Source organism: Scyliorhinus torazame, chromosome 5 (genome assembly GCF_047496885.1).
Source record: "Scyliorhinus torazame isolate Kashiwa2021f chromosome 5, sScyTor2.1, whole genome shotgun sequence".
Lineage (NCBI taxonomy): Eukaryota > Metazoa > Chordata > Chondrichthyes > Carcharhiniformes > Scyliorhinidae > Scyliorhinus > Scyliorhinus torazame.
Window position 1 is genome coordinate 266,915,839 of NC_092711.1, and position 27,568 is coordinate 266,943,406.

The 27,568-nt window shown below is 46.6% G+C and overlaps 1 protein-coding gene across 1 annotated transcript in view; it reads left to right on the forward strand.

Moving 5' to 3' along the window:
* Positions 1-27,568, forward strand: part of med12 (mediator complex subunit 12) — a 225,697-nt gene that overhangs the window by 62,721 nt on the left and 135,408 nt on the right. The window contains exons 8-11 of the mRNA XM_072505518.1: positions 9,449-9,595; positions 9,734-9,833; positions 12,141-12,277; positions 15,651-15,782. Coding sequence (XP_072361619.1) covers positions 9,449-9,595; positions 9,734-9,833; positions 12,141-12,277; positions 15,651-15,782 — 516 coding nt within the window. The remainder of the gene's footprint in view (positions 1-9,448; positions 9,596-9,733; positions 9,834-12,140; positions 12,278-15,650; positions 15,783-27,568) is intronic.

The following is a 27,568-nucleotide window of genomic DNA, read 5'->3' on the forward strand; positions in this document are numbered from 1 at the left end:
ATGCAGCCAATACAACAGGTTAACTATTATCTAATTCCCAACCCCCCCCCCCCCCCCCCTTAACTCACCTCCACCCTCTACCCACTTCACACAAGACAGACAAACAAACACAGAGGGGCATAAAAATATTAATGAAAGTATAAAGTGATGGTTTCAGGTGGTTATTCTTTAGCACATCTTCCTTCAACCTAGGCTTTCAGTTCAAAGTTTTAACTTTCAGTCTGTAATGATTTTCATTGTAGATTCATTCAGGTTTCAAAAACACAAAACCTATGCAGCTTTTCTGGAGAAAACAAGAGAGAGAGCCCACCTTTCCTCTGAATCTCCAGGACCTGACTGTGTATTCCTTAGTTAGCTGAAAATCATTCAACTGTGTAGGATCCAGTCACCGTCTTTTACCGGGAGGAATGCAGCCTTTGGTCAATATTTTGGCCACCGGCAACCAATTGAACTGTGTTCCACCGATCTCTCGGGTGCCAACACGTCTGAATTCTGCTGTACGAAGGCTAGCACAGTACTACATTGTAACGTTTCAGTTTTTCACTTCCTCTGCTCGACTTAAAGAGATACGACCATAATGCATCCATGGATCAAAATTATAACAGCAAAAAAAAAAGGAAGAGGAAATAAGGGAGTCAACAAGAAGGGCCCTTGCAGCACAAGTAGGCACAGGAAGTAATTAACATTGCAACCTGTCCTTTATTGTTGCAGTGGTCGAACTAACTGGGAAGCATAAATCCTGCAAACCTATAATGCACGGGCTTGATTGCAAAGTACAGCAAGTCAGACAAGACATCGGATCATAATAAGACCATAAGATGTGGTACCAGAAGTAGGCCATTCAGCCCACCGAGTCTGCTTTGGCATTCAATGAGATCATGAGTGATCTGGAATGATAATCCTGAACTCCACTTTCCCACCTTATCCCTGTAACCCATGATTCATTTATTGATTAAAAATGTCTATCTCAGCCTTGAACATACCCAATGACTATGCCTCTACAGCCCTCTGCGATAAAAGATTTCACAGATTCACACCCTCTGAGTGAAGAAATTCCTCCTCATCTGTGTCTTAAATGGGTAACCCCTTACTGTGAGATTATGCCCTGATCCTAGATTCTCCCACAAGGCGAAACAACCTTTCAGAATCTGCCCAGCCAAGCCCCCTGAGAATCCTACATATCTCAATAGGGTCGTCTCTCATTCTTCAAAATCCTATGCGTAAAGGTCCAACCTACTCGACCTCTCCTTGAGGAAATCCTTCCATACCCTAGATCAACCTAATGAGCCTTTTCTGGACTGCCTCCACTGCCAGTATATCTTTCCTTAGATAAGAGGACCAAAACTATTCACAGTATTCCAGATGTGGTCTAATGCAATGTTTTTCAAACTTTTCTGCTCAGGACCCATTTTTACCAACCGGCCACCCTTTGGCACCCATGCCGGCCAGCCTTTGTGATCCGCGCTCCCGAACTTCGTGACCCACCTTTTGCTTACCGTTAATGCGACAGGTTAGCCTGCTTGGTCCTCACAATCTCACTTGCTTTGTCATTCAATATTACATTTCTGCTAAGGACTTCAGCTAATGGTTTAAGTTCTCGCTGCATCCTTTGAAAATAATCAACAGGTTTGTCCTCGAACTCAACATGCATAGTCTTCAAATGCTTTTGAAGTTTTGAGGATTTTAATCTTTCATTTGCCAGTACATCCCTGCATATAACACACATGAACTTTGCATCCTGATTTGTATTGGCACAATTAATAAAGCCATACCTGAAGAAATCATCTTTATACTGCTTTGTTCCTTATTTCAACTTCTTAATGGGTTGTTCATCAGAGGGCCTGGAGCTCACCCCAGCACTGCTTTCTCCTGCTGTAGATTCTCCTGAGAAGCTCTCCCCAGCAGAATTAGTTGTGAGATCCTGGCCTGTTTGTGTCTCTGATCCTCTCTTCCTTATTACAAACTGATCCATTTTGAGTTCTTCACACACCTGTTGCTTGCTTGATGGCAGCTACAAAATGGATGAACCTCTCCTCCATGATTTCACGGCCAAAGCATGCGTTACATGTCGTCAGTGAACGTGCCGGGTGCGTCACCCCTCCGTTGCCAGTTCTGGTGGGAAGACTCTGCCATTTTTTTAAAAGAAATTTGATCCTGGGACAGCGCACTGATGTCAGGAGGGTACTGGGACATGGAGCTGACATCGAGAGGTGGCCGCCTGCCACGTTGGGCACCGGGCCTGCATACTGCCGGATCCGCCTGATGGGGCATGCGTGCAGACGGCATTTTCTTTTTTTAAACAGCAAATGGTGTCCCATGAGTTTTATTTGTGAAGGCTGATAACTTGATACACCATTATAGTGACATGATTGCAGAGGTTTCACACATTCACACAGGTTTCACATGCTGATCCTTAAAATTCCACTTGTCCTGCCCCAGAGTAGAATGACACATCATTTCTTTCTGTGATTGCTGGATCTCAGTTTGAAGAACAAACAAATGACTGCAATCCCTGTTTATGTAACTTATCACATACTTCCTCCTCCCTATATTGGTGTAGGCATTGAACTATTTGTGGGCACCGTGAACTGGTGGTGACTGCCAGCATTCAGACCCGCCATTCTCACCCCTCACACAAATTTCATTTGGACGCTCTCCGTGTCCTTTACAGGCTCTGAGCTCCAACAGTCTCAGAATATAATGTCTGAAGTACCCCCCCCCCCCCCCGCCCCCACGTCCTCCTATTGGTCAGCAGAACAACAGGGTGCCAGATGTGACGTTGGAAAGATAATCACCCATTTAATAATCTGGGTGCCATTCGAATGGAGCAAGGCGAAATGCTGCGGCTGCTGGCAGTCACGACCGACATTCTCAACCTAAAAGCTGGTCGCTGTTATTGGGTGTTTCTCCTGCAATCGGGAACGCCATGAACAATTGCTTCCCAACCCTCCTGCCATCCGCCCATACCCACCCGCAGGTCACGATCCTGAGTTTGAAAAACCCTGGTCTAACGAGTGCCTTGTATAGTTTTAACAAGACTTTACTATTTTTGTACTTATTCCCTTTGGAATGAAGGCCAACATTTCATTTGCTTTCCCTATTACCTGCTGAACTTCTAGCTTTTTGTGTTTTATGCACCAGGATTCCCCTCCATCACTTCTGTTAGTAACATCCTTGAAATAGCTCCCAACAGGTTTGTCAAACATGATTTTCCATTCAGAAGTCCATACTGACTATGCCTAATCAGATCGTTATTTAAGTATCCGTCTGTCACGTCCATTATTAAAGATTCCAGCATCTTCAATTCCAGTGATGTAAGTTCATCAGGCCTGTAGTTCCCCATTGTCTCTTTCCTTCCCTTCTTAAATTGTTGGGTGTCATTGACTGACTCAGAATCTGCAGGAAGCGTTCCAGAAGCAATAGAATTTTGGACGATATCACCAATGCATATCCATAGTCACCTCTTTCAACACTCTGGGATGTAGGCTATCACGTCCTGGAGAATTATCAACCTTCAGTTCCATTAATTTCTCCAATACACCCTTGCTAATACTAATTTCCTTCAATTCCTTATTCTTCCTAGTCCCTTGGATTTCTAGTCTGGCAAGTTTCTTGTATCTTCCTCAGTGAAGAAAACTCAAAGTAATCATTTAACTTCTCTCTCATCTCTCTTTTCCCCATTATAAACCCTTTTAACTCTGCCTGTAATAGACCCACATTTGTCTTGGCTAAACCTTTTTTTTTTGCATACCGAGAGAAGCTTTTATAGTTCATTTTAAGTTTGTTAGTTTACATTCATATTCTGTTCTCCCGTTGTAGGTTTTTTGGTCCTCCTTTGCTGTGTTCTAAAATGTTCCCAATCCTCGGGTTTACTGTGTCCTTGTTCAGATTCTGTGTCGTTGCCACCCACAGTGCTGTTTCTAATTGGTGTTCAACATGGAGGAGTACTGATTCATCAGCTGAGTGTATGTGGAAGGAGGTAATTAGCAGGATGTTCCCTTGCCCATGTTTGACCTAATGCCGTGTGACTTCATGGGGTCCGGAGTCAATGTTGAGAACTCCAGGAGCAACTCCCTCTCAACTGTACCACTGTGCCGCCTGCCATCTCTGATGGATCTGCCCTGCTGAAAGGATAGAGCATAACCAGGGATGGTGATGGTGGTGCCAGGCACATGTTGAGTTATGATTTGTTGAGGGCTAAGGTCCTTAAATGCATTGTCATTGTATAACTGAATCTTTAAAAACTAGAAAAGCAGCAGGTTTCATGACAATCTTGGGTGCCATAGAGGGCAGGGGTTTGGGTAGTGGTAATATCACCAGGCTAATGATCCCGAGGCCCAGGGTAATGCTCTGGAGACATGGGTTTGTATCTCAATTAATTAATTTAATAAATCTGAAATTAAAAAGGTAGTATCAGTAATCATAACCATGAAAACAATGCAAACATGAAAACAACCACACTTGGAGTATAGTGTTCAATTCTGGTCGCCACACTACCAGAAGGATGTGGAGGCTATAGAGAGGGTGCAGAAGAGATTTACCAGGATATTGCCTGGTATGGAGGGCATTAGCTATGAGGAGAGGTTGAATTAACTCGGTTTGTTCTCACTGGAACGACGGAGGTTGAGGGGCGACCTGATAGAGGTCTACAAAATTATGAGGGGCATAGACAAGATGGATAGTCAGAGACTTTTTCCCAGGGTAGAGGAGTCAATTACAAGGGTGCGAGGGGCAAGGTTAAGAGGAGATGTATGAGGCATGTTTTTTTACACAGAGGCACTCGCAGAGGGTAGCGGGTGCCTGGAAATCTCTACCGGAGGAGGTGGTGGAAACGGACGATAGTGACGTTTAAGGGGCATCTTGACAAATACATGAATAGGATGGGAATAGAGGGATATGGACCCCGGAAGTGTAGAGGATTTTAGTTTAGACGGGCAGCACGGTCGGCGCAGGCTTGGAGGGCTGAAGGGCCTGTTCCTGTGCTGTACCTTTCTTTGTTCTTTGCTCTTTCATTGGCATTAAAACCGATCTGGTTCACTAATGTTCATCGAGAGAAGAAAATCTGCCATCCCATGTGTGACTGCAGACTCTTAAATGCTCTCTGAAGTGGCCTGGCAAGCCATTCAGTTGTGTAAAACCAATACAATACCAAGGAATGAAACTGGATGGATCACTTGGCATTGACCTAGGCACAGGATACACAAGGGCAAACTCGGTCCCGCGAACACTGCAAAGCACGAACATCTGGGGTGCCACAATTGGGAGAGCTGTCCCACAGACTAGTCATGCAACAGCCTTACATAGTCATACGTACAGAGCTGTGCCTTACAAACAATGACTCTCCATTATCATCCCTGGTCTGTCACCAGAAGTGGTGGCAGAACAGTGGTATACACTCAGGAAGGAGTTGCCCTGGTAGATGTCAGTTCTAGACCCCATGAAGGTTTATAGTATCAGGTCAAATATGGGCAGGGAAACATCCTGCTGACTAACCTCCTCCCCCAGCTGTTGAATCAGTACTCCGCTGTGATTAACACCACTTGGCGGAAGCACTGAGGATTGCTAGGGCAGCACTGAAAGTACCCTGGGTGAGGGAGCAAAATCCAGCCTTTAAGTTGAGAGTAACCTCAGTTGTGTTGTGTGACAGTACTGCCGGGATAGTTTTAGAAGCCGATCTAACCATTCAAAACGGGGCATCCATGAGACACTGTGTGCCATCAGCAGCAGCAGAATTGAATACAACCACAATCTATAACTTCATGACCCAGTATATCCCCTGGTTTACTATTATCATCAAACCAGGGGATCAACCTTGATTCAGTGAAGAATGGAGTAAGGCGGCATGCCAGGTGCAGCACCAGGTCCACCTAAAGATCAGGTATCATTCTGGTTAAGCTACAACACAGGACGACCTGCATGCCCACAATTAAAGCAGCATGTGCGAGACAGAGTGGATCAGATCTAAGCTCTGCAGTCCTGTCGCATCTAGTTGTGAATTGTGGTGGGCAATTAAACAACTAACTCAAGGAGCACGCTCCACAAATATACCCATCCTAAACGATGGGGGAGCCCAGAACATTGCGCAAAAGATAAGGCTGTAGCATTTGCAACAGTCTTAGCCAGAAGTGACGAATGGAGGATCCATCTTGACTTTAGCAGCACAGAAGCCAGTCTTCAGCCAACTCAATTCACTCCATGTGGTATCAAGGAGCAGCTGAACTCACTGGATACTACAACTGCTGTGGACCCTGACAACATTCCAACAATAGTTCTAAAGACAAGTGCTCCAGAACTAGCTGTGCTTTTCACCAAGCTGTTTATCAATACAGTTACAACACTGGCATTTACTGCTCAGTTATGTCCTGTCCACAAAAGCAGGACATATCCAGCCTGCCCAATTTACCACCCCATCAGTCTGCTCATATCATCAGCATAATGATGGAAGGGGTCGTCAACAGTGCTCTTGAAGCAGCACTTACGCAACAAAAACTGCTCAGTGCTGCTTCGTTTGGGTTCTGCCAGGTCCGCCCAGCTTCATTATATCCTTAATCTAAACATGGATAAAAGAGCTGAGCTCAAGACGTGAAGTGAAAGTGACTGCCCTTGATATCAAGGCAATATTTGGTGGAGTATGACATCAAGGACCCCAGCAAAACTGGAGTCAGTAGGAATCGGGGAAGGGAGAAGAACTCTCTCCACTAGTTGCAGTCTTACCTAGCACAAAGGAAGATCATAGAACCATAGAATTTACAGTGCAGAAGGAGGCCATTCGGCCCATCAAGTCTGCACCGGCCCTTGGAAAGAGCACCCCACTTCAGCCCCACACCTCCACCCTATCCCCGTACCCCCACTTAACCTTTTTTTTTTGGACACTAAGGGCAATTTAGCATGGCCAATCCACCTAACCTGTACATCTTTAGACTGTGGGAGGAAACCGGAGCACCCGGAGGAAACCCACGCAGACACTGGGAGAACGTGCAGACTCCGCACAGATAGTGACCCAAGGCCTGAATCGAACCTGGGACCCTGTCGCTGTGAAGCAACCATGCTAACCACTGTGCTACCATGCTGCCCTCAGATGGTTGTAGTTTTTGGAGGTGAATCAGCTCAGTCCCAGAACACCACTGCAAGAGTTCCTCAAGGTCGCGTCCAAGCCCAACCATCTTCAGCTGCTATTGACCGTCCCTCCATTATAAGGTCAGAAGTGGAGATGGTTGCTGATGATTGCACAATGTGCAGCATGATTTGCGACTCTTCAATTACTGAAACAGCTTAAGCCCAAATGCAGCAAGACCCGCACAACACTCAGGCTTTGGCTGCTATGTGGCAAGTAATGTTCCCACTGCAATGGGCAGTGGCAACAAGAAAGAATCCAAACATCTCCCCATGACATTCAATGGTATTACCATCACAGACCTCTCCGCCGCCCCCCAAATTGTTAACATCCGGGGGGTGAGGGGGAGATTTACATCGACCAGAAACTGAACTGGTATAAATACCATGGCTACAAGAGCAGGTCAGAGGTGGGGATTTTGCAGCAAGTAACTCAACTACTCGTCGAATCATAAAATTTACAGTGCAGAAGGCGGCCATTAGGCCCATCGAATCTGCACCGGCTCTTGGAAAGAGCACCCTATTTAAGCCCGCGCCTCCACCCTATCCCAGTAACGTCACCTAATTTCTGGACACTAAAGGGCAATTTATCATGGCCAATCCACCTAACCTGCACTTCTTTGGACAGTGGGAGAAAACCGGAGCACCCGGAGGGAACCCAGGCAGACATGGGGAAAAAGTGCAAACTCCACACAGACAGTCACCCCCGGGGCCGGAATTGAACCTGGGACACTGACGCTGTGAGGCAGCAGTGCTCTTTTTAAATAAATAAAAAATATTTTTTTTAAATTAAAGGGCAATTTAGCGTGTTCAATCCACTTACCTTGCCCATCTTTTGGGTTGTGGAGGTGAAACCCATGCAAACACGGGGAAAATGTGCAAACTCCACACGGACAGTGACCCAGAGCCGGGATCGAACCTGGGACCTCGGCGGCGTGAGTCTGCAGTGGTCCCACTGCGCCACCGTGCTGCCTGTGAGGCAGCAGTGCTAACCACTGTGCCACCCATCTATTGACTCCCCATGGCCTGTCCACTATCTCCAGGGCACAAATCAGGAGTGTGATGGAATACTGTCCACTTGCCAAGATGAATGCAGTTCTAACAACACTCAAGAAGCTTGACACCATCCAGAGCAAAGTGACCTGCTTGATTGGCACCCCATCCATCTCCTTCAACATCCACTCCCTTCACCACCGATGCAAAGAGGCAGCAGTATGTACAATCTATAAAATTAATGGCAGGAACTGACCAAGCCTCCTGAGACAGCACCTTCCAAACCACTGATCTGTGTTATCTAGAAGGACAAGGGCAACTGATGCATGGGAGCAGCACCACCTACAGGTTTCCCACCCAACCACCTATCAACCTGAATTGGAAATATATTGCCGATCCTTTACTGTCGCTGAGTCAATATCCTCAAACTCCCTCCCTAACAGCGCTGTGGGTGTACCTACACCAAATGGACTACAGCAGTTCAAGCAGGTGGCTCACCACCACACTCTTTCTCGGGCAGTTAGGGGTGAGCAACAAAAATGCTGATCTAGAGACAGTGACACTCAAGTCCCATAAAAGAATATTAGGAAAGCCTATTATTTACTGTGGTTTAAAGGAAACAAATATCAGCCAGGTTGTGTGTCTCACTTAGAAGTATGTGTATGAATGCAGTGTGAGGACAGGGTAAGACTCGACTGTGATGCCATCCATTGGCGAATAGCCTGCTGAGAAAGAGTCTAGGCTAACATAGACATCAGGCAAATGACTTGGTTCCAGACCTCTTCTAGCAGCATTGTTACCAGGCACATTAAAGCAGTTTCAATTACTTGCACTCTCGTTTTTCTATCTCAGCAAATTCTTGGTGTTACTCTTAATTCAGTCAGAAAGGACAGACAGCACTTTCCCTAATGTCCTCTCATACTCCCTTACTTCACCAACCTGAGACCACGGGAACATCACCTATACGTGCGTTAGTATGTCAATCTTCAGTAACACCCAATCCACTGCAGAAGAGAGAATTAGTTTGGGCAGTTGTTCCTAATCATTGCTCAGTGACCCTTGATTAAAAAGTGTGCATCTGCCCACATAAGGTGAGGAACAACCATGAGGTCCGTACGTTGAACAGACTCTTGACGCACACGTCAAGAGTGAACAGATGGGCGAGATACTAGTGGACACTCAATGCCCATAAAATCAAAATACAGCGAGGAGTCTGGAAAGCAGGGAAGGAAATAGTGAATTTCTTTCCTCCGAGATTCCTGAGGGTAAACGTAAGACAGTTGTTCGGAGAAAAACACACACATTTACTGGTGTTAATTACAGTCGGCTGCTTGTTTTACAGAGTATAGTTTTGTGTTGTCCAAGTGCATTGGTGTGGCATTACTCGTTGACTGATTGCAGAAATAAGACTGGATCTCCCCTCGATCTTTTACCCATAGCACCATCCAGTCTCCCCATGCCAGGAGGGAATTCTACATTTACCCAACAGGTATGTGAGATTCTCTGGTATAAAATAATCATTAAGGTTCTGTGAAGCAACTTTGGATGTTTTTCAACATTAAAAGTGCTGTGTAGCTGTAAATTGTTACTAAACTTTATTTTATTCTTCTACAAAAACCGTGACCAGGTCCGAGCAAAAGTGCGAGAAATTGAAGAGCAAATTAAAGAACGAGGTCAAGCTGTGGAGGTCAGGTGGTCATTTGATAAGTGTCAGGAAACGAATGCAGGTAATAGCAAATCTTGATGTTAAGGATGTTTCTTTCAGTGCCACATTTAAGTGAACTGATACAGACCAGAATTAAATTTTGCTTGTTGAATATTGACTATAACTGAGATAATAAAGCAATTTGTAGGGACAAGTGTCATGGGAGTGTCCCTTTAAGAAATATTTTTGTCTTATCACATAGCTTCAGTGATGTCATTGTGTGGGCGGAGCTGGGCTGTGGCTCTGTGAGTTTTTACTTTTGCTTTGAGTTTGGACCGGTTTGAACTGCACAGGTTGAATGAAGTGTCTCTCTATCTTCATTTTAAAAGCTGTTCCAGACTACTTGGTAACTTAAAAGAGACAATTGCTTTCTGGAAGGAATTCAAATCTGCTGTTTGAAATGGGGAACAGCATCAATAACAAGTCTTATACACTGCAAATGCCAGATGCTGGGACATGCCTTTGAAAAGGGGTTTCTGGTTTTACTTGGATTTTGATATTGAATTGGAACAGTTAAGGGGGATTTCATTAAGGGTTATACATAAATTACTGTAGCTTTGTGTGGTATTTATGTTTGTAGTTGATAATTCTTGTTGTGTGTGTTTATAACAAATGTTAACTAAATTTGTAGAATAAAGCTTGTTTTTTTGATTAAAAGCGCTTAAGAACTCTGTTGAATAACACCTGAAAGGCAGGCTCTGCTGCTCCTCCCAGCCAAATTCAATAAACAGTTCTAGGTCAGGTGAAATCCATAATATACTTTGGAGTTTTCTAAACCCTGACCCATACACAACGATATACTGTCATGGATAGTTTTCGGAGGGATCTCAACCCTATCTATCTATCTTTTCACCATATATTTTATCCTCGAGAAATGTATCTCATTTTATGGGAAACCCATTCATATTGTACATTTTCATGTTTTCCCCAGGGAATTTACCTGACATTGTAGGATGGAAACAGTCCATTGAATTTCTTTCTTATTCCCAACCATATGATTTTAGATTTAACGTGTCTTGGTATTTGAACTCTTTCCTGTAGGGATTTTAGATTTTTCATTACAAAGTGCCAAAACACTCTTTATTTAGCTGTATATTCTCTTGGGTTTTTTAAAGTAACTATACAAACACCAATAGCCATTTGGAGCAATACAGTGCATCCCTGGCCATAGTTAAATGTTTCTTCCTTCAGGGCTGACTTTGTAGGGGTGGATAAATGGCAGACTCACTTAACAACCCACCCAGCGAACGTACTCTCTTACCCTCTACCCTACCATCACCACCCTCTTGATTTGTTTTTCAATTCAAAAGCTGAGTCGATGCAGATAGTTGCCTCAGTCGCCAACTCTCCTTTTTCCAATTCCCTGACTTCATTTCCTGATATCTTTCCTCCTTCTCTGCTATTCTTCCCCATCATTTTATTCATCCAAGTGATGCACCATGCTCTCCTCTCTCTCTCTCCCACTTGTTCTTTCCTGTGCGCTCTTTTTCCCGTTCTTACTGGTTCCAGCCACGTTGTGTTCACTCCGTCCTGCATGGCGATCATTCACTCTCTCCCCCTTGCGTAGCAGTCACTTGCTTGCTTCTTCCCACAATGCATGTTCTCACTCCTTCCTGCACTGCCCACTCCTTCCAATCGGGTACGGTGCACTCTGTGGTCCAATCGCGTACAGTGCACTCTGGCTCGAATCACGTGTGCCGCTCTGGCTCCGATCACGTGTGCCGCGCTCTGGCTCCGATCCTGCGCTCCGATCCTACGCTCTGGCTCTGATCCCGTGCGGCGCGCTCTGGCTCCGATCCCACGCGCCATCCTCCGGCTCCGATGCCGCGCTCCAATCCCGGGCTTTGGCTCCGATCCCGCGCACTGCGCTCCGACTCCAATGCCGCACGCCGGCTCCGACCCTCCGTACCGCACGCTGGCTGGCTATATTGCCACGCGCCATGCTGGCTGGCTTGCTCCCTTCTTCCCCACCGCCGTCCTTCCCTGGGCCCATTTGGAATTTACTAGATTTGGCTTGTGTCTGTAAGGGGGTTGTTTGGATAGGCAGAATATGCGCCGCATTTGAAGTAAATGTGAACTCTAAGCACAAGTATGGGGATTGTTGACGGTAATTATCCTGCCGACAAAATATGATATTTTTTTTCCCCCTCATTTTCATTACATACATACTTAACCTGTATGCTGTAACTTAGTGATGATGGCTGTAAAGCAAAAAATCCTCTGTTTCAGCCATGCCCTCACTTCCAAATTAAGCCAGTGAAGCATTGTGTCATTTTCTGTGGAAAACAAAAGGTTTGCATCTCTCATGGTACTGGTCTCATTTGCATAGGTTTTACTATTGGTCGTGTATTGCATACACTGGAGGTACTTGACAGCCACAGCTTTGAAAAATCCGATTTTAATAACTCATTGGATTCGCTGTACAACAGAATATTTGGATCAGGACAGAATAAAGATGGGCACGAGGTGAGTTTAACGACTTCTGTTTAAAGCATTTGAAACATCGCCTGTTTTCTGAAAGATACCACAATTTCTACTTGATTTTCTTTTGAATGCGAGATTTCTTTTCTCTGATATAATTTTACAGTTGTCAACTGTCACCCTTGCTCAGTGACCGCTTTAAATTCATGATTCTGCATATTAAATGTTGGACCTTAAGAGGAACAAATGCTTTGCATGCATATTTTCAAGCAGGGCTAATTGGAAGGTTAACTGATTTGTCTATCCTTTACCCTTACCCAGCGGCAATTGGGAAATTGGAATTGTTTTAAAAACAAACAACTGAAATGTTAATATATGGGCTGGCCAAATGTCTCAAAAATTGAAGCTTTGTTATTAATTTATTTCACTGCAGTGCTTTCACAGGCTATTGATGAACAGATTTGTTTAAAATATGGGAGAGGTGATCTTGCCGAGTTGCCCTTGCAGAGGGCCAGCAGGGATATAATGGGCCAAATGGTCGCTCTGTGTTGCAACAATTGTATGATTGTGTGATTTATTCACAATTATTTAAAGATTGAGAAAATGTGTTTTCTATTAATCTCAGCTTACATCTTCACCTTCAACTTGGGGATCTGGTTTGACATTTAGCCCTGAGTTTGACTGAATGAAATTCCCACCTGCTTACTGTCTTAACAATTCCAATAAATTTAGTTTAGGTAGTTCCAATGCAGATCATTGTGGAAATGGGCCAACAGGACAAACGGCTCTCTTCTGATTAAGGATCCATACCGACAATATTCCTTTTTTTCCCAAATGCTGACAGGGCAGCACGGTAGCACAGTAGTTAGCACAGTTGCCTCACAGCTCCAGGGTCCCAGGTTTGATTCCCGGCTTGAGTCACTGTGCAGAGTTTGCATGTTCTCCCCGTGTCTGCGTGGGATTCCTCCAGGTGCTTCGGTTTCCTCCACAGTCCAAAGATGTGCAGGTTAGGTGGATTGGATATGCTAAATTGCCCTTAGGGTGTCCAAGAAAGAGGTTAGGTGGGGTTATGGGTATAGGGTAGAGGTATACGATAGGTTGGAGGTATGGGCTTAGGGAGGGTACTCTTTTCAAGGGGCGGTGCAGATGGGCCAAATTCTCCTTCTGCACTGTAAAATCTATGAATATTCATTTCTGTTTTTGTTTTAGATTTCTTGTATTTACAATTTCTTATTTTTATTTGTTGACATTGGTTCAGCATAACTAGAATTAAGTTCGCAATTTCACTCAGTATAGCCACAGAAAAGTTTGAAATAACCTAGAAATGTCACATGGTGCTATAGAAGTGTGTTTTGAAGTTGGGACTGAGACAGGTTATTGAAGTAAAAAAAATGAGTGAACCTTACTTAGCACCCGACCAAGTTATACTTAACCTGTGAATGGTTTAATGTTGATACTGGTTTGTGCAAAATATAAAATTCACAGCCGATTAAAACATTGATCTGATGGCATTATGCTATGAAAAGTCCTTAGGTCCTACTTAATACTGCTTACCAACTGTAATTTTCTTTAAAAGTTAAAAAAAATTCTGCAGTGATGTGCAGAACATAATGTTCAATTTCCAACTTTTTGTAGTATTTTAAATAATCTCAAATTATTGACAATATTTAATAATCTTTATTGTCCCAATGTGGAGATGCCAGCATTGGATTGGGGTGAGCACAGTAAGAAGTCTTACGACACCAGATTAAAGTCCAACAGATTTGTTTCGAATCACTAGCTTTCAGAGCACTGCTCCTTCCTCAGGTGAATCAGGTCATTCACCTGAGGAAGGAGCAGTGTTCCGAAAACTAGTGATTCGAAACAAACCTGTTGGACTTTAACCTGGTGTTGTATGACTTTTTATTGTTACAAGTTGGCTTACATTAACACTGCAATGAAGTTACTGTTAAAAGCCCCTAGTCGCCACATTCCGGCACCTATTCGGGTACACAGAGGGAGAATTCTGAATGTGCAAATGACCTAACAGCACGTCTTTTGGGACTTGTGGGAGGAAACCCACCCAGACATGGGCAGACTCCACACAGACAGTGACCCAAGCCGGGAATCAAACCTGGCACCCTGGAGCTGTGAAGCAACAGTGCTACCCACTGTACTGCCTGCGGTGTTTGAGAGTTGCTGCTGTTCACAATATTGAACCTGTGGCTTTCCTTTCCCAAACCATTGAACTCATCAATCATGATTTTTAGTTTTTTTTAAATAAATTCAGAGTACCCAATTTGTTTCTTCCAATTAAGGGGCAATTTAGCGTGGCCAATCCACCTACCCTGTGAGGGGAAACCCATGCAAACACGGGGAGAAAGTGAAAACTCCACACGGACAGTGACCTAGAGCCGGGATTGAACCTGGGACCTTGGCGCCGTGAGGCAACAGTGCTAACCACTGCACCACCGTGCTGCACAATCATGATTTGTAGTGCTTTTTAAAGTTTGTTGGAAAAATGGCTTGTATTACACGTAGCCTTGTTACTTCCAATTGAGTTTCATATCTATTTTGTTTTAATTTTTTATTTCAAACCCATGCTGACCTTTGTTCCCTTTAGTTAGAGCACACCTGATGTACAACTAGTCTAGTCATTCAATGTTGAATCTGGTCAATCGATGTTCAGAGTTGAGGAAGTTCCAGGATTTTGACCAGCTACAGTGAAGGAAAAGTGATATAGTTCCAATGTCAAGAACTACAATGGTGTGTGGTTTGGAGGGAAACTTGCAGGTGGTGGTGTTCCCATGCATCTGATGCCCTTACCCTTCGAGGTGATTGTGGTGACTTTAATTGAGGGAAATTCTGATCAAAATATTTAATTTGTGTGTTGATTTCTACTTTTGAATATACAGATTCTTGCTAGGGTTAAATTCTCTGTGCAATGGAATGGCATGGTCAGCAGACCATATTCATCACTGGAGGGCACTTCAGCTATATCTTAACACATTCCTCACCCATTGTACACATGTGCACTTCGAACCAATGCATCTTGTAGACCACCTCCTTTCCTAGACCTACCCCAGCCCCCTGCTGCCCAGAAAGGATCTGGTCGCTTGGCACAAATTATGAATTGAACTTCACTAGGCGCTATGGCACAGTACCACATTATACATTTACTTGCTTAATCATAAAGAAAAATTTTCTTCCATCCCACAGTTTTCTAATGTATCTTGAAATTTAAAACCATTTGCATACATTAGAGAATATAGCATTACTCGCCTGCTATGGACTCGTTGAGTTCTTGATCCTCTTCCACTTCCTTTATGCTCCCTGAGTTGGAGGAGAAAAATGAGCTCATACTTTGAAGCTTTTTATGTTTTGGCTTCCAAGCAAATTGTAACCGTTTCCATTGCATTTATGATTTTCCTCTGTCCAGATGTTGCCAGATGATGACGCAGTGATGACATTGCTATGTGAGTGGGCAGTGAGCTGCAAGCGTTCAGGCAGACACCGGGCCATGGTGGTGGCAAAACTGCTGGAGAAGAGGCAAGCAGAGATTGAAGCTGAGGTAAGATTCTTGCTAGGTGTCTCTACTTCCAATTTTTATTTGAGACTCTTATGTTTGTGCATTGTTGTTCAGTTGAATCAAAAGTGGGAAATAGAATTTCCTGCATCAAAGTGTAAATCAGTGGAATGTGTTATTTTGTACTTTGTTCATAGAGAGTATCCTTATTATCGCCGTAGATGGATTGAGCTACTTTCCAGTTTTGTCTAGAAGTACAAACCTCTTCCTATGACTTCCAGTAGAGGCTTTTAGGAGTTTGATCACTGTGCCAAGTGAATTTAAATGTCAGATGGGCCTTGCAATTATTAGATATTTTGTTTAATTTTTATAATAATCTTTATTGTCACAAGTAGCCTTACATTGCAATGAAGTTGTGAAAAGCCCCTAGTCGCCACATTCCAGCACCTGTTCAGGTATACAGATGGCGAATTCAGAATGTCCAAATTACCTAACCGTGCTACCCACGCTACTGTGCTGCTCATAATTTTAACAAGTTAATAAAAACTAACATTAAGATAATTCTTTGGAGGGCTCCAGGGTGAGTAGGTAGGATGGTCCATCTTTGGACTTCCAGTTGCGGCTATGCGGAGCTAAGTTGCACATTCGGCAGCTCCCGCCAGAAACTGACTTTTGGGCTCTTTTTAGGGCCCCCAGCGGAATTTGTTCGACGTTTCCCAGTGTGGGAAGGTGACAGTAACATTTCCCCGGCACTGTATGGATTGGACCAGGAGTGGAGCGGTGAAAAAAGTAGTTTTGGAGCAGTGAAAAGTGCGAGGGAGGAAAACCAAGATGGCGGCGGGTGGAGACCCGGCAGCGTGGGCGCAGTGGTCGCAGGAACAGCAGGAGTTTCTCCAGCGCTGCTTCACGGAATTGAAGGCAGAGCTGTTGGAGCCGATGAAGGCTTTGATAGTCAAGCTGCTCGAGACCCAGAAGGCCCAAGGGGCGGCGATCCGGGAGGTGTGGCAAAAGGCCTCGGCGAACGAAGACGAGATCTTGGGCCTGGCACCGAGGCGATGCATAAGAAATGGCAGGAGACGTTCGAGGACATGGACAATCGGTCGAGGAGGAAGAACCTGCGGATTCTGGGTCTCCCGGAGGGAGTGGAGGGGTCGGATGTTGGAGCATGCGTGGTCACGAAGCTGAACACGCTGATGGGTGCGGGGGGGCCTTCCCAGGGCCCCTGGAGCTGGAGGGGGCCCACCGAGTCCTGGCGAGGAAACCCAAGCCCAACAAGCTGCCGCGGGAGGTGCTGGTGCGGTTCCACCGCTTCGTGGACAGGGAGTGTGTCCTAAGGTGGGCAAAGAAGGAGCGGAGCAGCAGGTGGGAGAATGCAGAGGTCCGGATATACCAGGACTGGAGCGCGGAGGTGGCCAAGAAGAGGGCCGGGTACAATCGGGCTAAGGTGGCTCTGCATCGGAAGGAGGTGAAATTTAGAATGTTTCAGCCGGCGCGACTGTGGGTCACTTTCAAGGACCGCCACCACTACTTCGAGACGCCGGAGGAGGCATGGACCTTTATCCAGGCCGAAAAGTTGGACTCGGATTGAGCGTCGGTTGCGAGGGGATTCGGGAGGGGATTGATGTGATTGTTGTGTTTTGGGGGATGTTCTGTTCTGTTTGGTACTGGGTTTTTTTGGGTGCCGGGTGGGGTAGGGTGAAATGGCTCGTAGTGGGGGTTTGGTGAGAGTGTGGGCGTCGGTGCTTGGAAGAGGGGCCCCCATTGGGGGGGGGGGGGGGGGGGAGGGGGGAGGGGAGGCCCGAGGTGGGGGAGCTGGGATCAGGTCACGAAAGGGAGCTGCACCAAAGGGGGCGGGGCCGGCTTGGTGGAATGCGCGGGCTTTTTCCCACGCTAGGGAAGGAAGGGGTCGGGGGGAGGGGTGGTGCTGGAGAGGAACGCCCGCTGATGGACAGGAGGGGGTGGGGGGGGAGAGATTCTCACACTGGGGGGGTTGATGGAGTGGCAGGAGCGGCCGGGGTCAGCAGGAGTCAGCTGACTTACGGGAGTGCTATGGGGGGAGCAACGCAGCTGGGGGGGGGGTGGGGGTGGGGGGGGGCGGGGGACTGGGTTGCTGCTGCATTGGCCAAAGGGGAGCTGGAGCCTCAAGAGAGAGTCGGGGCGGGGGTCTGCCGCTGGGGGGAACGGAGAGTGCTGGAGGCGCAGGCACGTGGCTGGCCTAGAAAGGGAGATGACTAATCGGCAGGGTCGTTGGTGGTGGGCAGCCCCCTGATCCAACTGATAACTTGGAATGTGAGAGGCCTTAACCGGCCAGTCAAGAGGGCCTGTGTGTTCGTGCACCTGAAGGGACTGAAGGCAGATGTGGTCATGCTCCAGGAGACGCATTTGAGGGTGGCAGACCAGGTTAGGCTGAGAAAGGGGTGGGTAGGGCAGGTTTTCCATTTGGGGTTGGACGCAAAGAATCGAGGGGTGGCGATTTTGGTGGGGAAGCGGATGTCGTTTGAGGTGCTGAGCATCGTGGCAGACAACGGAGGTAGGTCCGTGATGGAGAGTGGTAAGCTGCAGGGGGTGCGGGTGGTCTTGGTGAATGTGTATGCCCGAATTGGGACGATGCCGGATTTATGCGGCGCATGTTGGGCCGGATTCTGGACCTGGAGGTAGGGCTTGGCTTGATAATGGTGGGGGGGGGGGGGGGGGGGGTGGCCATTAATATGGTATTGGATCCAGCATTGGAACGCTGTAGGTCCAGGACGGGTAAGAGGCCGGCGGCGGCCAAGGTGTTGAGGGGGTTTATGGACCAGATGGGAGGAGTGGACCCATGGAGGTTTGTTAGGCCGGGGGCCAGGGAATTCTCTTTCTTTTCCCACGTCCATAAAGCCTACTCCCGGATTGACTTCTTCGTTTTGAGCAGGGCGCTGATCCCGAGGGTGGAGGACACGGAGTATTCGGCCATAGCCATCTCAGACCATGCCGCACACTGGGTGGAGCTCGAGCTAGGGGAGGAGAGGGACCGGCGCCTGGATGTGGGTTTGCTGGCGGATGAGGAGGTGAGCGGACGGATCCGGGGGTGCATTGAAAGATCCCTCAAGGTTAACGATAATGGGGAGGTGCATGTAGGTGTGGTCTGGGAGGCGCTGAAGGCGGTGATTAGGGGAGAGCTAATCTCTACTAGGGCCCACAAGGAGGGGAAGGAGAGGAGAAAGAGGGAGAGGTTGGTGGGGGAGATTTTAAGGGTAGATAGGAAGTATGCAGAGGCCCCCGAGGAGGGACTACTCAAGGAGTGACGAAGCCTCCGGGCCAAGTTCGACCTGTTGACTACCAAGAAGGCGGAGGTGCAGTGGAGGAAGGCGCAAGAGGCGGTGTATGAATACGGGGAGAAGGCTAGCCGGATGCTGGCACACCAGCTTCGGAAGCGGAAGACAGCGAGGGAGATTGGGGGAGTTAGGGATAAAGGGGGGAACACGGTGCGGAGTGCGGTGGGAATAAATGGGGTATTTAAAGACTTCTATGAGGGGCTGTATCGGTCTGAGCCCCCGACGGAGGAGGGGGGGATGTGTCATTTTCTGGACAAGCTGAGGTTCCCAAGGGTAGAGGAGGGGCAGGTGGCGGGGCTTGGGGCACTGGTAGGGCTGGAGGAGCTGACTAAGGGGTTGGGGAGTATGCAGGCGGGGAAGGCACTGGGGCCAGATGGGTTCCCGGTGGAATTTTACAGGAAGTGTACGGACCTATTGGGCCCACTACTAATGAGGACTTTCAATGAGGCGAGGGATGGGGGGTGCGGGGGGGGGGGGGGAGTCCTACCCCCCGACGATGTCTAGGGCGCTGATCTTGAAGCGGGTCAAGGACCCTTTACAGTGTGGGTCGTATAGGCCAATCTCGCTCCTCAACGTGGATGCGAAGGTGTTGGCTACCAGAATTGAGGATTGTGTCCCGGGGGTGATCCACGAGGACCAGACGGGTTTCGTGAAGGGAAGGCAGTTAAACACCAATGTGCGGAGGCTCCTAAATGTAATCATGATGCCTGCAGTGGAGGGGGAAGCGGAGATAGTGGCGGCTATGGATGCGGAGAAGGCCTTCGATAGGGTGGAGTGGGGGTACCTGTGGGAAGTGTTGAGGAAGTTTGGGTTCAGGGAGGGGTTCATTAGTTGGGTTAGGCTACTGTACGAAGCCCCGGTGGCGGGTGTGGCCATAAATCGGAGGAGGTCAGAATACTTTCGGCTGTACCGGGGGACGAGGCAGCCCTATCCCCCCCTGCTATTTGCGTTGGCAATTGAACCTTTGGCGCTGGCTTTGAGGGAGTCCAGGAACTGGAGGGGGCTGGTGCGGGGAGGAACACCGGGTATCGCTGTATGACGACGACCTGTTCCTGTATGTGGCGGACTCTGTGGGGGGGATGCCGGAGGTGATGCGGATCCTCAGGGAGTTTGGAGACTTTTCCAGGTATAAGCTCAACATGGGGAAGAGTGAGCTATTTGTGATACACCCAGGGAAGGGGGATAGACGAGCTTCCACCGAAGCGGGCGGAAAGGAGTTTTCGGTACCTAGGGATCCAGGTGGCCAGGAGCTGGGGGGCCCTACACAAGCTCAACTTGATGAGGCTGGTGGAGCAGATGGAGGAAGAGTTTAAAAGATGGGATATGTTGCCACTCTCCCTGGCGGGTAGGGTACAGTCGGTGAAGATGACGGTGCTCCCGAGGATCCTTTTTATATTCCAGTGCCTCCCCATCCTGATCCCGAAGGCCTTTTTAAAGCGGGTCGGCAGGAGCATCATGGGGTTTGTATGGGCGAAAAAGACCCCGAGGATGAGAAGGGCATTTCTGAAACGGAGCAGGGACAGAGGGGGGGGTGGGCTACGGTTGCCTAATCTGTGTGGATACTACTGGGCTGCCAATGTGGCGATGATACGCAAGTGGGTAATGGCGGGGGAGGGGGCGGCGTGGAAGAGGCTGGAGATGGTATCCTGTGTGGGCACGAGCCTGAGAGCGCTGGTGACGGCACCGCCGCCGCTCCCGCCGACAAGGTACACCACGAGTCCAGTGGTGGTGGTGGCCCTCAAAATTTGGGGGCAGTGGAGACGCCACAGGGGGGAGGCAGAGGCTTTGGTGTGGTCCCTGATCCGAGAGAACCATCGGTTTGTCCCGGGGAGAATGGATGTGGGTTCCTGAGCTTGCACAGGGCAGGTATTAGAAGGATGGGGGACCTGTTTATAGATGGGACGTTTGCGAGCCTTGGGGCGTTGGAGGAAAAATTTGGGCTCCCCCCTGGAAATGCCTTCAGTTACATGCAGGTAAGGGCGTTTGTAAGACGGCAGGTGAGGGAATTTCCGCTGCTGCCAGCACGTAGGATCCAGGATAGGGTGCGCTCGGATGTGTGGGTTGGAGAAGGCAATGTCTCGGCGTTCTACCAGGAGATGCAGGAGGAGGAGGAGGCCTCGGTGGAGGAGCTGAAAGGTAAATGGGAGGAGGAGCTGGGGGAGGAGATAGACGAGGGTACGTGGGCTGACGCCCTGGGTAGGGTAAATTCTTCCTCCTCTTGCGCCAGGCTTAGCCTGATACAATTTAAGGTTCTGCACAGGGCGTACATGACTGGGGCAAGGCTGAGTCGGTTTTTTGGAGCAGAGGTCAGGTGTAGGAGGTGTTCTGGAAGCCCAGCAAATCATGCCCACATGTTCTGGGCGTGCCCAGCGCTGGACGGGTTCTGGAGGGGCGTTGCGAGGATGGTGTCTAAGGTAGTAAACACCCGGGTTAAGCCGAGTTGGGGGCTCGCACTATTTGGGGTATCGGACGAGCCAGGAGTGCAGGAGGCGAAAGAGGCTGGTATTCTGGCCTTTGCGTCCCTGGTAGCCCGGCGGAGGATTCTGCTACAGTGGAAGGATGCGAGGCCCCCAAGCGTGGAAGCCTGGATCGGCGACATGGCAGGGTTCATTAAATTGGAGAGGGTAAAATTTGCCTTAAGAGGATCTGTGCAAGAGTTCTTCAGGCGGTGGCAACCGTTCCTCTAGCGGAGCGTTCGGAGGTGGACAGCAGCAGCAGCAACCCGGGGGCCGGGGGGGGGGGGGGACCATTGCACAGGTTACTTTGAGTTTACTACTGTGTTTATTATCGTTTAATGGGGGGCTTGTATATTGGGGGAATGCGTGACATAGCTATAAGATGTTTATTGATGTGTTCTTTGTTTTTTTCTTATTTCTGTAAGGGTGCGTGGTTTGTTGAAAATATGTAAAAATTTGAATAAAAATATTTTTTTTCAAAAAAGGATGGTCCATCTTTGGACAGACAGGAGCAGAGGCCCATGAGGCATTGAACTGGACATCAGTGGAATGATGTAACTTTTAAAGCCATGGATGGCATGGTCAGCCACATAAAATATTAGAGTTTGAAGAGGCAAAATGACTGATGCGGTTTGCAACTTTGTTAGGATGAGCTCAATGCTGTAAGGAGGGTGGGAGCAGACTGAAACAGGAAGATTTGAGAGCTTTTGGTATGGCAACAAAATGTTTGAGGGCCTTGGAGAAGGAAGAGAGATGTGTTGAGTAGCTTTTTGAATATAATGACTTTTCATGGGTTTGAAAGAAAGGTTGTGTATGGATCGAGGGATCAGAAGCTTGGTCTCATGCAAGAGTTTAGCTTAAAGATAAGATGAGAGAGAAATTAGAGTGGCAAATATTCCCAGATAGAAAAGATGGGCTGCTAACGTGTTGGTCAGGGCTGCAAAGGATGAGGAAGAAGTTATGGTAGTGGCAGATACAATTACAAAGATGGTCTTAGTTTTGGTGACAAAAAAAGACATGAATGTTTTACAGCTTAATTTGGAGACAAGGCAGGCGGGACAGAGCAAAGGGAGAGCAGACATTTGGTTATAAATAAAAGGAGCATTGAGGTATGCTTAGAAGTATTTGCCCAAGGAAGCAAAAGCATTGTATTGTATATCTGAACATGGCTGAACAGATCCAACATTGAATGATTAGACTAATTGTACATTAGATGTGCTCTGTATGATGTCAGAACTCCCTGCGCGGCCAATTCCAACCTGTCATGACACCCTGGGCAAATACAGTTCCCTTGACCTGGAGTCATAACACAGGTGAAATAAGATTCTGTTTAAAATACCCACGGTCCTTGGCTGAGCCCAATAAACTGCAGTCACGAGGTTTATGACTTTAGCATAAGTAATGTTTTATTACGTACAGTATTATAATTAAGCTGACAGAAAATGTAACTGACTTGTACCCCTTTCCCATCTGCCACATTCCTAACTGCCCTCACTCTTTATTTATATATATATATATATATATTTTTTTTTAAAATAAAAATATATATGTATATATAATATGCACATACACACACAGACAACACAGAGAGCAAAGGCTGATTAGGAGGGAAATAAATTATTAATTATCCAGAAGGACCGACAACACGGGAAAGGTTTGTTGAGAGGAAATAAATTATTAATAAACTAAAATGATAAAGGATCTTTGATGTATTGGGATGAGTTCCAGTTACTGCTTTTCTGAAATTCAGACTTTCATTTTGGTGGTACTTCCTTCTAGGTTTGAGATAGTTTTCTCTGGCAAGGCTGCCTACTTTCTCTGCAAATTCAGAATAATTTCAAATTCGCAGCAAATATGTACCAGGCATTCACTAGTTTTAGAACAATAAAGCAGTCCTTTCACTTACGAGGTAGAGAGACTGTTCCCTTCACTTCCAAAATCTGAGCACGTCTGCAAGTTCTCTCAAAGCATCAAGCAGGAACGAATCACTGATTGTTGTCAGGCAGAACACGGTCGCTGGCCAACTCACCAGTTGCCATTAGCCAATCGAACCAACTTCCTCCAAAATCCGTTATCTAAGATTCACAAATAATAAAATAAAAAGAAATGGAAACAAAGGAAATAAACAGGAAAGACTCGTACTGTAAAAGAAACAAAAATCAGCATGGGTTTTAAACAGTCGGTGCCTTAATAGTAACCAAGGCTGCACAGGTTAAGGGAGTAGTTGAGCAGATTAGTAGTGACAGTGTGTCATGGATAGGCAGCACGGTAACACAGTGGTTAGCAAGTTGCTTCACAGCTCCAGGGTGCCAGGTTCAATTCCTTGCTTGGGTCACTGTCTGTGCGGAGTCTGCATGTGTTTTCTCCGGGTGCTCCAGTTTCCTCCCACAAGTCCTGAAAGACGTGCAGGTTAGGTGGATTGGCAATGCTAAATTGCCCTTAGTGTCCAAAAAAGGGTGGGTGGGGTTTCTGGGTTAGTGGGGTTGGGTTGGAAGTGTGGGCTTAAGTGGGGTGCTCTTTCCAAGGGCCGGTGAAGACTCGATGGTCCGAATGACCACCTTCTGCACTGTAAATCCTATGATTCTATGAATGCCAGAGGAGAGTGAGAGTTTGAGTGAATTTGTGAGTAAACTACATGGGTGTTTATTCGAGAGGTGGATGATTGCGGAAGGTGTGTGAAGGATATGGGATTTAAAGGCTACGGGTAACATGGAAGTGGTGTCTTGTGAATTGGACAGGTCATGAGAAATGGTGATCCCAATCTAGGAATGGTGGGTTTAAAAGTGATGGCCTTGGATTTATGTGGTGAATGAGATTGAGTGATGATAGGATGGCAGAGTGGGATGGGGAAGTTTAGATAGATCTAGGCTGAAATTACTGAGAATAAAGAATGGACCATTGCACAGGTTAAGAACATGGGATTGGGAGGGAGGGTATTTAAATGAGATAGGAAATTGAAAGAGGGTCAGTTGGAAAAAGAATATGCCAAGGGTGTGGCCAGGCGAGACCAGGATGGGAGTTGGTTATAAAAATTGTTACTGTGGCAATGGTTTGGGCAAACAATTAATGCAAGAGGAAGACTTCATTGATAAGGAGGGAACCCGTCAGCTATATTTTGTAAGGTTGTTTGGACAAACCTTTTCTGGAGAGAGCACTATAAATTCCAAAGCGATGAATTGTCCCTTGTCTAACTTCATTCCGCATGATTTCAAGCAAAATACCAGTCAGTGGGATCAATTGATACAGCTTTCTTTCTTCCTTCATGCTTCGGCAAGAATCTCTGAGTTTCTGTGCAAGTCAGAACCCACTCTGACTTTGGAAATACATACAAGCACAGCATTTTGACTAAGAATGTGATGTGATTTGTTGTCTGGATTATGCTTCGACGGGAGCTTCTGTCTTTAAATGCTTTCTGCTACCTTCAAAATATATGCATTTTAGTCATATTTGTGAATGCTGAGAGATAAACACGTTCTATAACTATTGTTAAAATCCGCATTCCTGGAAAAGCTCCCTGTATATAATCTATGCTTACCCAATGCATATGATAGAATAAAACTCCATCCGCTCTGCCTCACTCAGTGCTCTTCAATTACGTACATTCTTCTCTTCAAATGAGACTGTTGGCTTAATACTGAATTGCATGGAGTCCTGTGATATGAACTCATGCACGCTCAAAATTTAGTTGGAGCTGAGTGAACGGATTTCATCTAATGACTGGAAGATTTGGGTTTTTCAAGGAAATTTGTGTCCACTTGATAGCATTCTCACTTTTAAGTCAGAAGGTTGTTGATTCACTAAGATTCACTGCAATACCTGAGCATGCAAACTAAGGTGCTATTTCAGTGCATTGATTGCTGCATGCTGCAATATTAGTGGTGTTATCTTGTGGATAATATGTTAAACGGACGCCTCATTTGTCAGATGGGTTGTCCTGGCCAACATTTCTACCTCAATCCACACCACCTAAAGTCGCTGATCATTTGTAAGGCTTTTCTATATACAAATTAGTTGCTATATTCATCGACGTAAGAATAACGGAGGAGGTGGTGGTGTAGTGGTAATGTCACTAGTGGGCGAGTAATCCAGAAACCCTGCTCTGGGGACACAGGCTCACTCCCACCATGGGAGTTGATGGAATTTAAATTCAAGTAATAAAATTTGAATTTAAAAATAAAGCTAGTCTCTGTCATCGTGACCATGCAATCATTGTTAATTGTATTTTAAACTCATCTGGTTTACTAATTTCCTTTAGCGAGGGAGACCTGCAGTCCTTACCTGGCCTCGCCTACATGTGACTCCAGACCCACTTCTTGCGTGCCCTCTGAAATGGCCTAGCAAGCCACTCAGTTGAATCAAACCACTTCAAAGTCTAAAAGAACTGCAACTGGATGGACCACCTTGCAGGACCTAAGCACTAGTAATGACAATGGCAAACCCAGCCTTGTTAACCCGTGCAAAGTCCTCCTTACTAACATCTGGAGTCTTATGGAAAAATTGGGAGAGCTGTCCTACAGGTCAGTCGAGCACAACAGCCTAATATAATAATACTCACCAAATCAAACCTTAAGGCAATCTCCCAGACATCACCATCCCACCAGCAGGACAGACTCAACAGAGGTGACCAACAGTGGTATGCAGTCAGGCGGGAGTTTGTCTGGGTGTCCTCAATATTGATTCTGGCCAAAGAAGTCGCATGACATCAAGTCAGATATAGGCAAGTATACCTCTTGCTCATTACCATCTACCGCCATCCGCCCTGCCACCCTTGGCTGATGAATCAGTATTCCTCTATATTGAAAACCAATGGGAAGGAGCATGGAGGGTGACAAGGGCACAGAATGTACTCTGGGAAGGGGCTTCAATGCCCATCACCAAAAGTGGCCTAGTGGCATCATGACTGACCAAACTGGCCAATTCCTAAAAGATGTAGCTGCTAGACTGGGTCTGTGACAGTTGATGGCTGTACCAACAAGAGGGGAAAACCTACTTGACCTTGTCCTCACCAATGTACTTGTCACAGATGCATCTGTTCATGACAGTATTGGTAGAAATTACCACCACACTGTGGAATTTTCACGTTGAAGATACTCTCCATCGTGTTGTGTGGCATTACCACCATGCTGAATGGGATAGATTTAGAACAAATCGAACAACTCAAATCTGGGCATCCATGAGGAGCTGTGGGCCACCTGTAGCAGAATTGTGTTTAACCACAATATGTTATCTCATGGCCCGGCATATCCCTCACTCTCCTATGACCATCAACTTTGCAGATCAATTCTGGTTCAATGTGAGTGTACGAGGGCATGCCAGGAACAGCACCCTACATACCTAAAAATGAAATGTCAATGTGGGGAAACTACAACACAGGACAATTGAATGCCAATAGGTGGAAGCAGTATGCAGTAGGCAGTCCAAATATGTGCAGGTTAGGTAGCATTGGGGTTAAGGGGATAGGGCGGTGGAGTGGGCCAGCATAGAGTGCTCTTTTGGAGAGCCGGTGCAGACTTGATGGGCCGGATGGCATCCTCCTGCATTGTAGGGATTCTATGGATTAAATTCCAACCTGGCCAACTATTTCCTCATCATTTTACTTGCGATCATCAGCAAACTGATTGAAGGTGTCACCAACAAAGCTATAACCTGCTCACTGTTGTTCAGTTTGGATTTCTGAACTTTGACCCAGCAACAATAAAGGAAAGGTGATGTAGTTCCAAGTCACGATGACCTGTGACTTGGAGGAGAAGATAAATGTGGTAGTGTTCTCATACATTTGCTGCTCTTATTCTTCAAGTGGTAGAAGTTGGGGTTTACCTACATGACATGGAGTGCAGTGATTCAAGAAGGAAGACCACCATCACCTTCTCAAGGCCAATTAGTGATGGCCAATAAATGCTGGCCTAACCAGGAAAGCCCACATCCTGTGGATGAATAAATAAAAAATGTTTGCATTAAAAAGTAATAATTTAGTTATAATCGGGGACTTAATGCCTGGATTATATAGAATGGGATAGTAAAGGGTAGAGGGGATCAAGAATTCCTAGAATGTGTTCAGGAGAAT